Source organism: Lacerta agilis, chromosome Z (assembly GCF_009819535.1).
Source record: "Lacerta agilis isolate rLacAgi1 chromosome Z, rLacAgi1.pri, whole genome shotgun sequence".
Taxonomy (NCBI): domain Eukaryota; kingdom Metazoa; phylum Chordata; class Lepidosauria; order Squamata; family Lacertidae; genus Lacerta; species Lacerta agilis.
Genome location: NC_046331.1, coordinates 11,291,670 through 11,306,989, shown reverse-complemented (window position 1 = coordinate 11,306,989; position 15,320 = coordinate 11,291,670). Strand labels below are relative to the sequence as shown.

Genomic DNA, 15,320 nt, shown 5'->3' with positions numbered 1-15,320 from the left:
GCCACCAACAACCCAGACTGCAGTCATTTCCAAAAACCTCTTTGCTACTTAACAATGCTACAGCCAATTATATATCAGATGCTCAGGTTATCTGAATTCCAGTTATCCCCAAATTTCTGGCTCCCTGAATATACTGCTGCAGATTCATAATAGTCTTCTTTTCCTAGGGGGTGAGGGTTTTTCGAAAGCTGCTTCTTCAACCCCCACCCACCCCTTTCTTTTTGGATTGCAAACCATTTGGTGCCCCTGACACTCTCACCTAACCCAAGAAGTGAGAGCGGTTACACAATCCCCTTCCGTTGGAGATTAGCTGTCTCTCCCCACCCCACACACCCATGGTTAAGCCCCAGGTTTCACTTTTAATTCCCTTTTGGTGCCTTATTAAAGTGGTATCTGGGGACAGAGGGAGGTCTCATTTACAGCAAACATTTAAAACACATTTAAAGCACATGACTTCCCCCAAATAATCCTGGGAACTGCAGTTGGTCAAGGAATGGCAGCCCTGTAAGGGCTAAACTGCAGTTCCCAGGATTCGTTCAAAGGAAGTCAAGTGATTTAAATGTGCTTCAGTTGTATGGTGTGGATGCGACCAGATATCTATGTCAGTCCGTTTTGGCAACAAGTTCATTAGCACACAAGGCATCGTCATCATCATCATGACAGTAGTAACAGTGTCCACTATTTCCCCCTAAAAGATCCCCCACCACAAAAAGTCCTCTATTTACCAGAGAGCCCTCAGTGACCTTCCTATGACCATTAACATTCTTTCGCCCCTTTTTAAAAGAATAATTAAAAAAATCCAGTGTGTAAGAATTCACACACGTACACCCTCCCTGCAAACATGCAGTTACAACAACCTCCCTCAAACCCCTGAAAATGAAGCTGTGCAACTCTTTGCTATTGTTCTGGTCACAAATGACTGCCCTCCTGTTCCTTGTAGGCTTCCTTCAGTAAGAACAACACACCAAGATGGCTTCCAGGAAGAGTGAACACACCCCTGAAGAACTGAGCTTTCCTGACAGGTGGAATAAACCCCAACTATGTTCTGAATATAGCAGTTGCTGTGGAAAGCGCTGTTGTGCTCAGGTCCTGCTTCCACCACGATTCCCACTGGGGCATCTGGTTGGCCATTGTGAGGATACTGGATTAATGGGCCACTGGCCTGGCCAACCAACAGGACTCTTCTTATATTCTTCAAAGAGAGTGGTTTTTGCCACTTTTGTGAGGAGAAGAGGAGAATAGGCTGATACAAATACCCTCTCCAGGAAGAAAGGCCCATGAGAAGGTGTTTCCTCAACGCAGAGAGTCTCTTGGCCATGGCTGAGGTCACAGGAAGTGGATTTTGACTAAGGCAGTGAAGCCCCCTCAAGTGCGGCCGTATTTCTTTGGTCATGGCAAACGCCCATGGTACGATACGCAGCAAAAAGGGCATGTCACACCCAGTTCCAAAGGAATCCCAAGAGATAATAACCCCAACTGTCGCCTCAGTTGTCTGTTGAAATCCACCTGGTTTCACACAATGTGGCAAGGGGGGCACAACCAAAATGCTAGGAAGTTTTAGGCCAAGAAGAGGCAGGTGGGTATCTTGACTGTGTCCCTCGGGTGCTTTTTGCAGGTCAAATGCTACCATCCATTTGCTCCACCAGAAACAGGTGGATGGCCTCAAATGCTGGGCGATCTTTGATGTCACGGCTCCAGCATTTCATCATCAAGGAGAATAGAGGATTGGGGCACAGGGGTGGCTGAGTCAGATAGACCTGTGTGAGCAGGAAAAGAAGAGTGAGAGTGGCGAGGGATTTTGGAACCACAGATTTCTGGGCTGAGCTGAAGATGCTACCCATCTAGTTACTCTTTAATGGACTGTTGCTGTTTTACTGGTTTAAATTTGTGTATATATATCTCCATCCTACATAAACATAGAACTTATAGGCTTTGGGTTGGAACTCTTCCTCCAGTGAGCGGCAGCTGGCTGGGATTCTGAAGTAACAGGAAGAGGTAATAGTAGCCAGAGCCACTCACAGCATCACACACAGGAAGAGGAAATAATGATTTCCTGCCCTCTTAACCAACCCAACCTCTGGCTTTGGAGCCCATCCTCCAGAGAGTGGATCAGAAGCCAATAAAAGAAGAGAAAGGGGGGGCAGCTAGGAACCACATATAGCAGCACACAGAAAATGAGACACTGATTTCCCACCTCTGATCTCAGAGCCATTCCTCCAGGGAATAGCTCTTGGATGTGATTAAAAACTGAGGAAGTGAGAGAAGAAGGTAGCAAGCAGGGCCCACACACCACCAGCAGCACATACAAGAGGAGAAGAAACCAACTTCCCACCCTCTTCAGCCCAACATGTAAAGCACCAGCGTCAAAAGGATGCCCAGGTCCCCACCGTGCAGAACATCTGTTTTGTGTACCTGCCGGCCTTGGTCTCGGAAGAACTCCCCCGTGTTCTCAATGACCTGCTCATCAGAGAGCCAGCTGTAAGGCTGCTCCTTGCACAGTGTGAACATCTCCCATAACGTCACACCAAAAGCCCAGACGTCACTGGCCGTGGTGAACTTGCCCTATGAGGAAAGAGAAGAAGGCCACAGTGTCAGAAGGCCATAGCAGTGTGCACATCCCTCCCCACCACAAAGAATCCTGGGAACTGTAGTTTACCCCTCACAGAGCTACTGTTCTCAGCACCCTTAACAAAATATAGGATTCTTTTGGAGGGGAAAATGTGCTTTACATCTATGGTGTGTGCACAGCCTATATCAAGACTGAGCTACTTTTGGCCCTTGGTTGGGAGTTGTCTTTGCCACAAACCCTGAACCTAGGCAACAAAATCACACCATAAATAGCATTAGTGTGCAGATCCCCCATCATTCACTAGCTTTCCTCAAGACCCCCCTGCTGCAGATTTGATGCATCTAAGATTTAGAAGCAGTTTAGCAGCCATTACCTCTCACTAGGACTGCCAGGGAATTGTTGTTCTGGTGGGGGCCCCCCGCTAGTGATCTCCAATAGATAGTTCTCAACTACACTACAAATCCCAGGATCCTCTGAGGGAGCAAAACAGTTGCAGTGGTATATAACGAAGTTAAGTTCATAGGGCAGCAGACATGAGGCGAAAACATTCAAAGCAGGGCTAGTAAAGGGTGTGGCCAGGGAAGAATTCCGAGGGCCAGACAGAGAGGCTTGGAGGGCCATGTTCACCCCCTATGCCTGAAGCTCCTCCCCACTCTTGTCTTAAATACATTTGCAACAACAGCAGGAATATATTGTGCCTCTTACCAGCAGGATGCTTTCCCAGGCCATCCAGCGGATTGGCAGCACAGCCCGGCCCTGGATCCGGTAGTAATCGCCACTATACAGGTTCCTGCTCATGCCGAAATCGGCAATCTTAATGGTGTAATTGTTCCCAACCAAGCAGTTGCGTGTGGCCAAGTCCCGGTGCACAAAGTTCAGGGAGGCCAAGTACTTCATGCCAGAGGCAATTTGGGTAGCCATGAGCAGGAGGTGGAGGCAACTGAGAAATGAAGAGAAAGGTGAGATAATCAAGGGAGGATCTTTTACAATCCCACCAAACCTCTGCCATATCTGCAGGTCAAGATGGGCAAATCTGTTGATTTCAGTTTCTCTCTTTTCTCATCACAAGTTCAGTTCTCCACACCTACAAATACAGGTGTGGAATATATATATATTCCTCGTGAAAATTATTTGGTATCTTAGTGCCATTTTCTCCCAATATGAATGTTTTTTTGGTATGCAATTTTGCCCCATTGTTGGAAGCTGCCCAGAGTGGTTAGGCAAGGTGTAAGAAATATATTATTACTACTACTACTACCACTACTACAAAGGAATTCCATGTATTATCTTTTAAGTAATATATGCATTTATCTGCACACTTGAGTAAAATGCATTTTTGTACCCATCAGTTGGCTGGGGGGTTGCACTGTAAAATCTGGAGGAACTCAAATCTCCAAAAGGTTGGCTGTGTTTCAGTTCCCGCATTGTTTTAGAGAGTGAGCATTTTGCAGGCTCACCTTGAAATGTGAAGTGTTTTTGATTGTTGGAAACACTTCAAACCAACCTTAGTACACCTTGGAGCCCGGCACACTTCCTTCAGCGCACGTACCTCTCCTGTACGTTCTCCTTGCTGCCGTCTCCTGTGCTATTCAGCAGAGTTATCTTCTCTTATCTTCTCTCACGCAGCGGGGTTGTGTATGCCAGCATATTACAGACAACAGAGTCCGGCTTCTTTCTAATCTAGAAGCTTTATTTTACAAGGCATAAATCTACATTCCTGGAGAGACGCAAGACATTTTGCCGTCTTCTCCCTTCTCCGTTCTCCGGACAACAGAAACAGAAAGTATCACATTACAAAGTACAACAGTACACAGAGCATCCGGTGACGCTCTTCCTCCTGTGGGTGGGACAACCGGTTGAGCTTGTTAACTCTAAAAGCTCCAAACCTCTACACCCCCTCTTGTCCCGCACACAGGGGCGTTGTAAGCTTGCAGCTTACCTCACACAAACCCTCACAGAACTCCCCATGACGTTGGAAGCTCAGGGGCTTCGTGAACCCAACCCTCTGGTTCACTTGACCAGGACAGTACTTCAGCTTCTCCAAGCCGGTCTGAACGCACACGTCTCGAAAGAGAACGTCTAGGTGTTTGGGTCTGGCCTTGACTTGTCCAGACTCTGCCACCAACAAACAGAGTTGGTTGTCCTCCCAAACCATCACGGGTAGGCAACTCTGAACGCAGATCTCTTGGACCAAACACCTATAGAACTCCAGTTCCCTGCAAAGCACTGACAACGCACTGTACCTGGCTTCTGCACGAGAACGAGCAATGAGGCTCTGGCACCGGGACTTCAGCCCGCCTAGAGCTCCTCCACACTGTACAACCATTTCAGACACAGATTTCCTGTCCTCGGAATTTGCCCAACCGCCGTCGCACCAGCGCGTGAGCTGGGGCTCACCGGTAGCTGACAACTCCGGGCAAAACTCCTTAGTCTCCTGCAAACTCTGGAGCACTCTCACCATGCCATTCCAGGCATGCATACTGGGATTTGCAGCCTCCTTGCTGAACAGATCCACAGCAACTGCTATGTCAGTTTTGCTCAACTAGGAAGGAAACAACAGCCTCCCAGGAGCTGACCTAAACACCTCGGGGCTCTCGAACTCAGAGCGTTCCCCGGTCTGACTGTCCTCACCTAGACACGTCTCCATGAGTGTTCTGACACTAGCACATTCAGACACTCTGAACTTCTTCAACGACTGCACTACCTTGCCAGTCTGATTGAGCAAGACACTACCGTCTTCGGCTCTGTCTACCTGCACACCTAGGTAAACACCGACAGGGCTTAGGTTCCTGAGCTGGAAAGACTGACCAAGCTCCTCTGCGAACCGTTGCACCTGTCCCCTGGACTTCGCCAGGTAAAGCATGTCCGCACCGGACTGCAGAACTAACTCCTGCTCTGGACTTACTCCTGCCAGAAACAGGCAGCTATCAGCACAACTCTGGCTGACACCTAGCTTTCTCAAAGCTTCTTGCATGCCTGAGGACCAATCTCTGGCTGACTCCTTCAAGCCAGTGATTGCCTCGTGCAAACTCCACACTTGATTCAGCCTGTTGTCCTCGAACCCTGGCGGAGGTACCTCGTACCTCTCCTCATCCAGGTCGGAATCCAAACAGGCACCCAAACCAAAGTGGCTTGCCTCAAAGCTGCTTTGAGTCGCGACCGCTAACAGCATGCGCGTGGTTTCGCCTCTGAGAGAGGGCGCGTCCAGTACCTCGGAACAATGGACCCCCTCCTCCTGAGTGAAACCTCTGGCTACTGACCTAGCCTCGCACTGCAACTCGCCAGTTGCTGCCGTCTTGAGTCTGCACACCCAACGACCTTCTGACAGCGTCGTGGTTGTGCACTCACCCAAAGACCTCATTGAGCTTACCTGCTCTACCATGGCATCCTGCCATTTCTGGGCCTCACCTTGAGAAACCCATTGAACCTTCACAAGGCTCTCCGGTTCACACTGAACCAAACAAGCACTCACGCTAGTGGCCGTGAACCTTTCGGGCAGAATCCCTTCAGTGGATCGTGCAGACTGCTGTGATACCACTTCAGATTCTCCCTCTGCTCCAGTTGCACTGGATTCCACCTGCACGTCCTTGACGTCAGGCATCTCACCTACAGACTTGCTGCGCCTGTGCATCCTAACTGAACCACCTAAGGATGACGTTGGCGCGTCTTTGGGCTCCTGCTTCACTGCCAAAGAACCCCCTTCTTGCACCAGGACGAGACCTGCGCCAGGCTCTCCTGGAGAAGAGTTGCCACACAAAGAGTCACCATGCGTGGCCTGACTCCTAGTCCGTGACATAGGAGTTGCGGGTGCACTCCCAGGCTGCTGCCTTGGAGTCACCACTAGCTGCGCTGCACCCTGGTGATGGCCGGGAACTCGGCCCGAGCCACCAGCAGGTGCTAAAGCCACAGCAATACCCCCTCTTGGGGCTGATCCACCTGGACAACCACCGCCACCAGCAGGTGGCGTATCTGCCTGTCCATCACTGACAGGACCATCCAGAACATCAGGGCTTCTAGGGATGTGTTCCAATCCATTCTGCTCAAAGAATTCAGCACTCCTGCTGACTAGAACCTGGGTCTGGTCACTATCTGGGCTAACTAACCTCCAGCTATGCAAGCTGGGTTCGTACCCACAGAAAAACACTTTCGGAACCTTGGTACCACCCAGTTCCACCCAGAACCCTTGTGGAAGCTCTGCATCCAAGAGTATGTCTTCAGTGGCAGCATGCAGCATCCTTTGCTGCCTCTCTGCAAGACCACATACCTGTGAAGAAAGCAGGTTAGTCACACTGTGCTTACTCCCCCTCTCACTGAGGACCTGTGAACAGCCTACTCCAGTAGAAACCTGCTGTTCCACTACAACCAGTGGTGCTGCCTCAGTTGCCTCCTTGAGCAACGCAGACCACATGTGGCGAGAGAAAGCATCAGCCAAACACTCAGAACAACACGCTCCCCCCAGGTTAGCTTCTGGCATCCCTTCAGAAACAGCCACATGAACCAGGGAAAAGGGACGCGTGGTTTCCCTTTCAGACGTGGGGTAGCTGGATGTCGACTCCTCGACCTTGCAAACCCTGCAATCAAGAAAGCTGTTACATGCCCTTAACTTGCACCCTTCAGAGAACTCAGGCTGCTTCAGCACACTGTCCCAGTGGCGACTTGCCAGCCTTTGGTACCACTGACACAAACATAAGTGGTGCACGGGCACACTGGTGCGCTGAGCAAACATTCCATCAGCGCCACCTCCCCCTGTTCTGGATTGAGACTTCTTAACAGCAAACAGCCCGTCCTGGCTGCCTTTCACGCGTAGAAGCAACTTCTGACCCCTGCAATCAGAACAGGTGATAAGCACAAAGCAAACAGCAAAAACATTGGACAGAAGGTTTGACATAAACAAACAATACAGAGTTATGTCAACAGCCACAGAAAACGCCAGTTCTGTCCCTTTAAGACCTGCAGAGACTGTCTCAAGCACGACAAACTGTCTCTTGCATCCAACAGTCACAAACTGCCTCTCGACTGCAGCAGCCAGTACGTTGAACTGCTCTGTAGAAGGAGACTCGCAGTTCCTCACATGTCCACCAGGAGGAACGATGACGATGCAAAGAGACGCTGCACAGGCACTCATCACTCGCAGCCCACCAGGGTTGGCCTTCGTTGCCACGGCAACTGCACGACAACAGTAGGCATCCTCTTCCGCCTGGGCTGTGGTAGAGCTGTTGCGATTCTCATGGCCAGTACCACACGTCATGTCCTTGGCCTTATCTTCAGCCATGCACGTCAACAAAAGACCAGGTGCAGGCTACGTGCCAAAACACAGGTCCACAATGAAGGCCTTTACGCTGGCTTCAGACTTGGAAACAGCCCCTCCCTTTCTGGGAGCAAAGCCCACGGCGATCTGGCCCCCCTCCTGCTTTCCATGGCACTGTTGCCTCTCAACAGCCATAAGCCGAGCTGGGGGCGAGCTTTCCAAAGCCACTTCAGCCAGTCCCTCAGCCCCGTGAAACTGGGCTAGGGTCTTCTTCCAGGCTTCACAAGCACTGGCCAGACCTTCCTCCTCACAGGCGTTGGCCAAAACATCAACACTCTCAGGGAACAGCCCTCTGCATTGAAGCTGTGAGGCTGGAGGTGCTTGCAAACAAAAGCTTCCCTCCTCCTTGCTGGGAATGCTATGGCTCCCTCCATCTTGCCCAGGGGTAGCGTACTCACGAATCTGTAGCTTCTCACCCGGCTCCACAGATGGGGGTTTCACCAGAGAGGGTACACTGCTTGGGCACACCTCAATCTGGGCTTCCCTGCTGCCTTCCAACCTCTGGCAGCAGGTTTTAGGCTTCTGAGCCATTCAGCAGACTGCTGAATGCTCCTGCTGGCAAAGCAAACTTTCCTGGGTGCTCCATCACAGTCCAAACCAGGGAGGCACTTCTCAGCTTGGCACACACGTTCTGGATCCTTGGAACTGCTCCAGAATCAATCCAGAATGGGGAAAAGCTTGGATCCATAACCTGAAGTGTTTTTGATTGTTGGAAACACTTCAAACCAACCTTAGTACACCTTGGAGCCCGGCACACTTCCTTCAGCGCACGTACCTCTCCTGTACGTTCTCCTTGCTGCCGTCTCCTGTGCTATTCAGCAGAGTTATCTTCTCTTATCTTCTCTCACGCAGCGGGGTTGTGTATGCCAGCATATTACAGACAACAGAGTCCGGCTTCTTTCTAATCTAGAAGCTTTATTTTACAAGGCATAAATCTACATTCCTGGAGAGACGCAAGACATTTTGCCGTCTTCTCCCTTCTCCGTTCTCCGGACAACAGAAACAGAAAGTATCACATTACAAAGTACAACAGTACACAGAGCATCCGGTGACGCTCTTCCTCCTGTGGGTGGGACAACCGGTTGAGCTTGTTAACTCTAAAAGCTCCAAACCTCTACAAAATGTGAACAGAATTGAATTTCTCTCCTATCTGTAGCCACGAGGGCTACATCCAGCCTCCACCTCCATAGTTAGCACTATGTGGTGGGGAGGGGTGTGCACTTGCCACTAAATACCAGTAGCTGGGCTTCCCACAGGCATTTTGTTGGCTACTGTGGGCTTCATTCTGTCTAATGGCAGGGTTGACTCTATTGCCCATGATTGCTATATGCAGCCTCCACATCTGGAATCAGTATGCCACAAAACACCAGTAGCTATTTCCCTTATAGCTTGCTTGTGGGCTTCCCAAAGGCCAATTTGGCCACTGTGGGCAGCAGCATGGTGGCCTAGTCAGGCCATTGGTCTGGCCCAGCAGGAACAGCACAGGGGGGGGGGGCTACCTGCTCTTCTCTAAACCCGGCCCACTGCCCTTTCCCCTCCATCACCTAACACAGGGAATGTTGTTGGAGAGTGTGAAGGTGCTTCTGTTCTGGCGTTGCAGCAGGAACTGGTGGAGATCCCCATTCTCCATGTACTCGGTGATCATGCACAGCGGATCGTCCCTCACGCAAACCCCCAGCAGGCGGATGATGTTCGGGTCCTTCAGCCGGGACATGATCTTGATCTCCTTCAGGAAATCGTTCCTTGGAACAAGGAAAGGACACATAAAGAGAGTAGGCCAGTCACCTGATGAAATACATCTTAAGTCAATTTATCAATGTGTTTTAGCCAATCAAGAGACTGCTCAACGACAAGATGCGCAGGGGTGGGGAACCTCAGGTCCAGGGGCTAAATGAAGCCCTGCAGGGCTGCCTGGCCCTTGGAATTCACAGAGGCCACACCCCTTCACTCTGAGCCCTCAGAACCCTCCACAGGTGCGTCTGCACTAAAATTATTAACAACAGCACCATACTAATTGTCACCTGTACAATTGTCTCAAGGCAATGTTCAACAAAAACTGCAAACAACAGCGAAAAAAAACCCACACAAGAGTAAGTACATTTGAAACAAAACTAAAACCACACAAAATGTAAACAGCCTTGGAATTTTTCGCAAACCACTTTGCTTTGAGCTTTTTTTACAATCAAGAGGTGTATAAATTTTATGAAACGAAAGATAGATACTAATGACAAAGACCTGTTTGTCAATCTGGGAAAGTCTGTCAAAACAAATATATCTTATTTTCGGAGGTGGGTGGTGGGTGGGATGTAACTATGTACACAAGTTCTGGAAGCAGGCCGCTCAGAAAGGACCACCTCTCCCCATAAAAACCAACCCAGACTCTGTGTTCATCATCTGAGGCACTTCTCCTTGTGCCTCCTCCAAGAGCAGTCCAGACGGAGGCAACACAAGAACGGGCCTTTTCGGCAGCGGCTCCCTATTTGTGGAATGCTCTCCGCAGGGAGGCTCACCTGGTGCCTTCATTATACATCTTTAGGCACCAGGGGAAAACATTCCTCTTTAGGTCTTTGGCTGATTAATATTCTACAGCCTTTTTAATGTGTTTGTGGGAGTTATTGTTTTTGTTGTTTTCGTTTTAACTATTTCTTTGTGCTTTTACCTTGCATTCTTATCCTGTGGACCACCCTGAAATCTTATGAAGGGCTGCATATAGGTCCAATAAATAAAATAAAAATGAATGACTGACTGAAATTATGAGTTTATTTGGCAACATTCATGATTATTTTATATGTTTGGTACAAATAAAAACTCTGTATTCCACTATGGGGTCTCTTTTACTCCACTCATTCTTTTTAATGCTTTCCGTGATTTTTATTTTATTACCCTGTAATTTATTCTTCCTGCTTTTATGACTGTTTTTATTATTGCTTTTAGGGTTAGGGTTTTTTCTTTTAAATACATATATATTCAATTGTTTCTGGAAAGTGCAGTTGGTGGGTCCCTGTTGTTTATCTACAGGAATTATGTCCCCACAGAATAGGGGCAGCCACATTGAAACCACTGCTCAGAGTTACTGCAGAGCAGGCTTCTGAGATCTTTGGAACTTGCAGCAGCAATAACAAGTGAATGGATTTCTCCCAAACCGCCATCCCTCATGAGAGCAGAGTCTCTCCGGGATTGGCACCACAGCTTGTGCTCACCTGGCTGTCTTGGTGACATTGGCTCTCAGCATCTTTACAGCTACCAGAACTGCCTGGCTGGAGGCTTCTGAGGAAGCACGACCCAAGAATTCCAGGAGACCATCAGCTTCGCACAGGTGGACCTTTGCGGGAAAGGACAAAACCAATTTTAGAGCAATTGTCAGGCAGAGCTGGAGAGAAGTAGACTCCTCTCAATGCCCTATCCATACCGTCCATTTTACCCACAAGCATGTTAGGTGCGTATTAGAGCAGGTAGCTAATTAACTCTCTTGCAATCTACCTAAAGAATAATTCTTAGACTATCTGGAGATAATGGTAAAGTCTAGATCTAGCTAGGAGGGCCCAGGATGCACAAGAGTCCGGTAGTTGTTCACAGTTGTTCTCTCATATATTTTTTCAGACCCTGTTCCTTAATCATCACTGCTCCAATGTGTGTGCTCTATGGATATAAGGAGGCAGAGATTTCCAGAGTTTGTCGCTGTCAGCACTGTTTCTGTTCCGCTACAGTTCAGCTTCTGCTAAATCCTATGTTACTTGTCATGCAATTCGCAAAGGTAAAAATGAACGTAATTAATTTCAATGCATATCAGTGAAAGGGGGGCATCAAAAACAAAGCAGAAAGTAATGCAATTATTTCTGTAATGTTTGTGGATTAAAAAACAATGATGATAGTGGATATTGCTTGTATCCCCTTGAGTGATTTCTGTTCCTGACCTCAGACAAATATGTGCAATGTGGCAAATTCTACTCACCCGTTATTGTTTCCAGGGGAATTCTCTGACAACCCTCATGTACTCTGCACTAATTTGGCACACATGCAACCCAAATTCTGCGCCAAGAAAAGCTGGGCTCAGATGAGACATGAATAAATTATGTGAATGGAGCAGATTTGCTCCCCACACACACACACACACCTGTTGCTATTCTGCTAGTGATAAGGAGTTAGGGACAAGGATCATAGCTTCACCCCAACCATTGGGCATGAGATTCAGCTACCCTTCTGTCTGGCTGAGAGGATTTCTCTCTCAACCTCATAAGGACTACAAAGCTGCCCTCTTTCAAGGAGAGCTGGCATTTGCAAGAAGAATCTCTGAGCTGGCTATAATTCTCAAGGTTCTTTTTTGTGTTCTTTGGGGAAATGCAGCTTGCACAGCCTTGTCAATTGGCAGCCCTCAAGCCAAATTGTGTCAAATTGAAGTATATCTGGAAAAAGAAATAAACACATACCTCCCCAAACTGCCCTTCTCCCAGCTTTTCCTTGAGCCGCAGCTGCTGCCTTGGGAACTCAGCCACAGTGATGTCCTTCTTGGTCAACGAGTCCACTGTGATGGCTGGCACAGCGTATGTGTTGTTTCCCGTGACGCCCTGCAAGCTTACAATGTCCGTCTCTGCATAGTGGGGGACGTTGTTCTGGAATCCCTGGTGAGGGGTGCACTTGGTGATGTCTGGCTCGGCATAGTCACCGCTACATGCTAGAACAACAAAAAGGGGGGGAAGTTCCCTTCATTGAAAAACCAAAACCCCAACACATCACATTTGATAGTCTGTTTTGTTAAATTCATTTGCGGGTATTTCTATTCCACTTTTCAGCTAGTAAAGCTCTCCGCCTTTGGACAGTGATGCTGCAGACAGTCCAGGGCAAGGTTTCCCAAACTTCAGCTGTTCTTGGACTACAATCCCCATCATCTCTGATCACTGGTCCTGGTAGCTAGGGATGATGGGAGTTGTAGTCCAAAAGCAACTTGATGCCCAAGTTTGGGAAACCCTGGTCTAGGGTCTCTGCTACATCGCTCATGGCCTGCAGGAGCAAGTCTAACTGGGACAATGTATTGTCCATGTACAGGAAGAAATGAATTGCCCTCTTCCTTAGATGGGCCACTACAGTTATCATTGCCTTCAAGAACTTTCCTGGGCTTTTGGGCCAATCGCTGACCCAAAACACAGAATCTGCGATGGCTGGGTGGACAAGTATGTTGGAGTAGGCCTCAGTCTGGTCCAGGGAAGCAATGAGGCCCCTAGGCCTGAGACCCTTTGGACTGGTCTTCAAGGTCTCCACCCGGAATTTATTTTGGGTGAGATACCCTCTTGAGCATGGGTAGGCAAACTAAGGCCCGGGGGCTGGATCCGGTCCAATCGCCTTCTAAATCCAGTCTGCGGAATCAGCATGTTTTTACGTGAGTAGAATGTGTGCTTTTATTTAAAATGCATCTCTGGGTTATTAGTGGGGCATAGGAATTCATTCATCCCCCCCAAAAAAAACCATATAGTCTGCCCCCCCACAAGGTCTAAGGGACAGTGGACCAGCCCCCTGATGAAAAAGTTTGCTGACCCCTGTTCTTGAGGTCCAGGTTTGGCCTCCATACTCCTGATTTCTTTGAGACCATAATGAGAATAGGGTAGTGGCCAGATCCCCGCTGATCTCCAGCAAATGCTGGATTGCCTGAAGCATCAAGAAATGCAGGGGTGCTCTGCTCCTGAAAAAAGCCCTCCCAAGATGGCGCTCCCGCCTCCTTTCTTTTGTGTTGCCTAGAGTACCCGGCAGTCGACCTACCGTGGAAATGTCAGGAAATGAAACTGGAGATAGGGTTGTCTCTAAAAGATTTTGCTTCCAGCCAACGGAGAGATGGGCAGAGACAACTCCCCCCCCCCCCCCAATACAGGAGGAGGTATCTTTGTCAGCCAGAGGCAGAGCACATAAGTATATGCTTCACCCTGCCTGTTGGTAGAGCCAGACATAGTTCAGAGTCCACACAGCCCAATCTGTGTGCTCTGAAATGCATTACTGCCACTGCAGATGGTCCTACCTGAGTCCTCAGCGCTTTGGGAGAGCTCAGGCAGTTTCTGAAGGAGGGTGATGGGCTGGTGATATTCCAGGTCCAGTGGGAAGACCCTCTCATAGGTGGGGTTAGTCTGGTGGATCTGTGTCTGGCCGTTGACAATTCTGGAGCTGTAAAAGGACAGCCGAACGGTGGCGTCTTCTTCCAGGATCCGCCGAGGAGCCTAAGGGCAGAGAGGAGAAAGCTGGTGAACCCTCTACATCAGGCATGTCCAACTCCCAGGAGACTGCAATCTACTCCCACTATTAGAAATTGGCAGTGTTCAATCCCTGGCATCTCCAGGTAGGTCTGGGATAGGGTCCTTGTCTGAAATCCTGGAGAACTGCTGACAGTTAGTCTAGGCAGCCACCTTTCAAGTGGGCACCATTGCCATTATGACAGAACAAGGGAGACGTTCATGATTATTTCCAACACTTCTTTTTCTAGAAAAATAGCATTGAGCGTAGGCATTATTGAGCTAGATGGACCAATAGTCTGGACTTGGTATAGGGCCTCTTCCTACGTTCCTATGAACACCTATGCACTCAACCATGGGGTTGGCCCCCTTTTCTTCCTTGGGGATGAGCTTGGGTTGCTAGGATAGCCTTGCATTTAAGCACTAGCCTGGTTACCACTGGTGAGAAGGAATTCTACACTGGTGAGTGTGCTGGCTGGGGAAGGAGAAACAGAGCTCTCTGTCCCCCGTTCTGATAGTTGAGGAAGCTTATTTGCTGGCTGGTAACATTTGTGGGCTTATTTACAAGGCTGTGCTGGGAAGTTTTCCCGCAGCCAGTCAATCTACCATAGGACACAAGATACCGTCTCCAGCCGCATCTGGACATGCTGCCTCCACAGGATAGCAACAATGACGACAAGCAGCAGCAGGATGATGGCCACAAGGCAGCTGACCAGACTGGAGGTGTTGGAGTCCTCTGCCTTCGGAGCCACCCAAGGACTCGTTGCAGCAGGTGGCGAGGTGGTCTCTGCAATGGCAACGAGGTGGTCAATCAATCAGTCAGTCCATTATCAAATAACTGTACTTGTGGCAGATTCCACAGGGCAGGCAGTAGCAGTAGATAGAAGAATAATTAAATAGGTTGAATGCTAGTCTTACTCAGAGCAGACCCAACGAAATTAAAGGATCTAGGTTTCTATGTTTTAATTGGAATTGCTTTTAGAATGTTTTCAAGTGTAACTGCTTTCCGTTATTTTTCTTTGCAAGTTTTTCCAGAATATTTTAATCAGTTTTAGAAAGACTTTGCTTTTTGTTTTTTAACCAAGGGCTGTTTAGGGGGAAGAGGGTATAAATGCAATAAATTAGCCATGGCCATTATTTTCAATCGGTATACTCTGGATTAGGGCTAACTTTGAATAGTTATTTTGTTATGTGACTTCCATTTTGATGCTTAGGATGCCTCAAGTCTGGT

The 15,320-nt window shown here is 48.7% G+C and overlaps 1 protein-coding gene across 1 annotated transcript in view; it reads right to left on the bottom strand.

Annotated features, from left to right (window-relative positions):
• Positions 1–1,420: 1,420 nt before the first annotated feature.
• LOC117039890 (discoidin domain-containing receptor 2-like) overlaps positions 1,421–15,320 on the bottom strand; it is a 28,803-nt gene continuing 14,903 nt past the window's right edge. Inside the window, exons 10-17 of the mRNA XM_033137242.1 lie at positions 14,713–14,876; positions 13,882–14,077; positions 12,305–12,549; positions 11,078–11,199; positions 9,422–9,619; positions 3,275–3,509; positions 2,413–2,562; positions 1,421–1,757 (exon numbers count right to left, since the gene is read on the bottom strand). Coding sequence (XP_032993133.1) covers positions 1,617–1,757; positions 2,413–2,562; positions 3,275–3,509; positions 9,422–9,619; positions 11,078–11,199; positions 12,305–12,549; positions 13,882–14,077; positions 14,713–14,876 — 1,451 coding nt within the window. The 3' untranslated portion in view covers positions 1,421–1,616. The remainder of the gene's footprint in view (positions 1,758–2,412; positions 2,563–3,274; positions 3,510–9,421; positions 9,620–11,077; positions 11,200–12,304; positions 12,550–13,881; positions 14,078–14,712; positions 14,877–15,320) is intronic.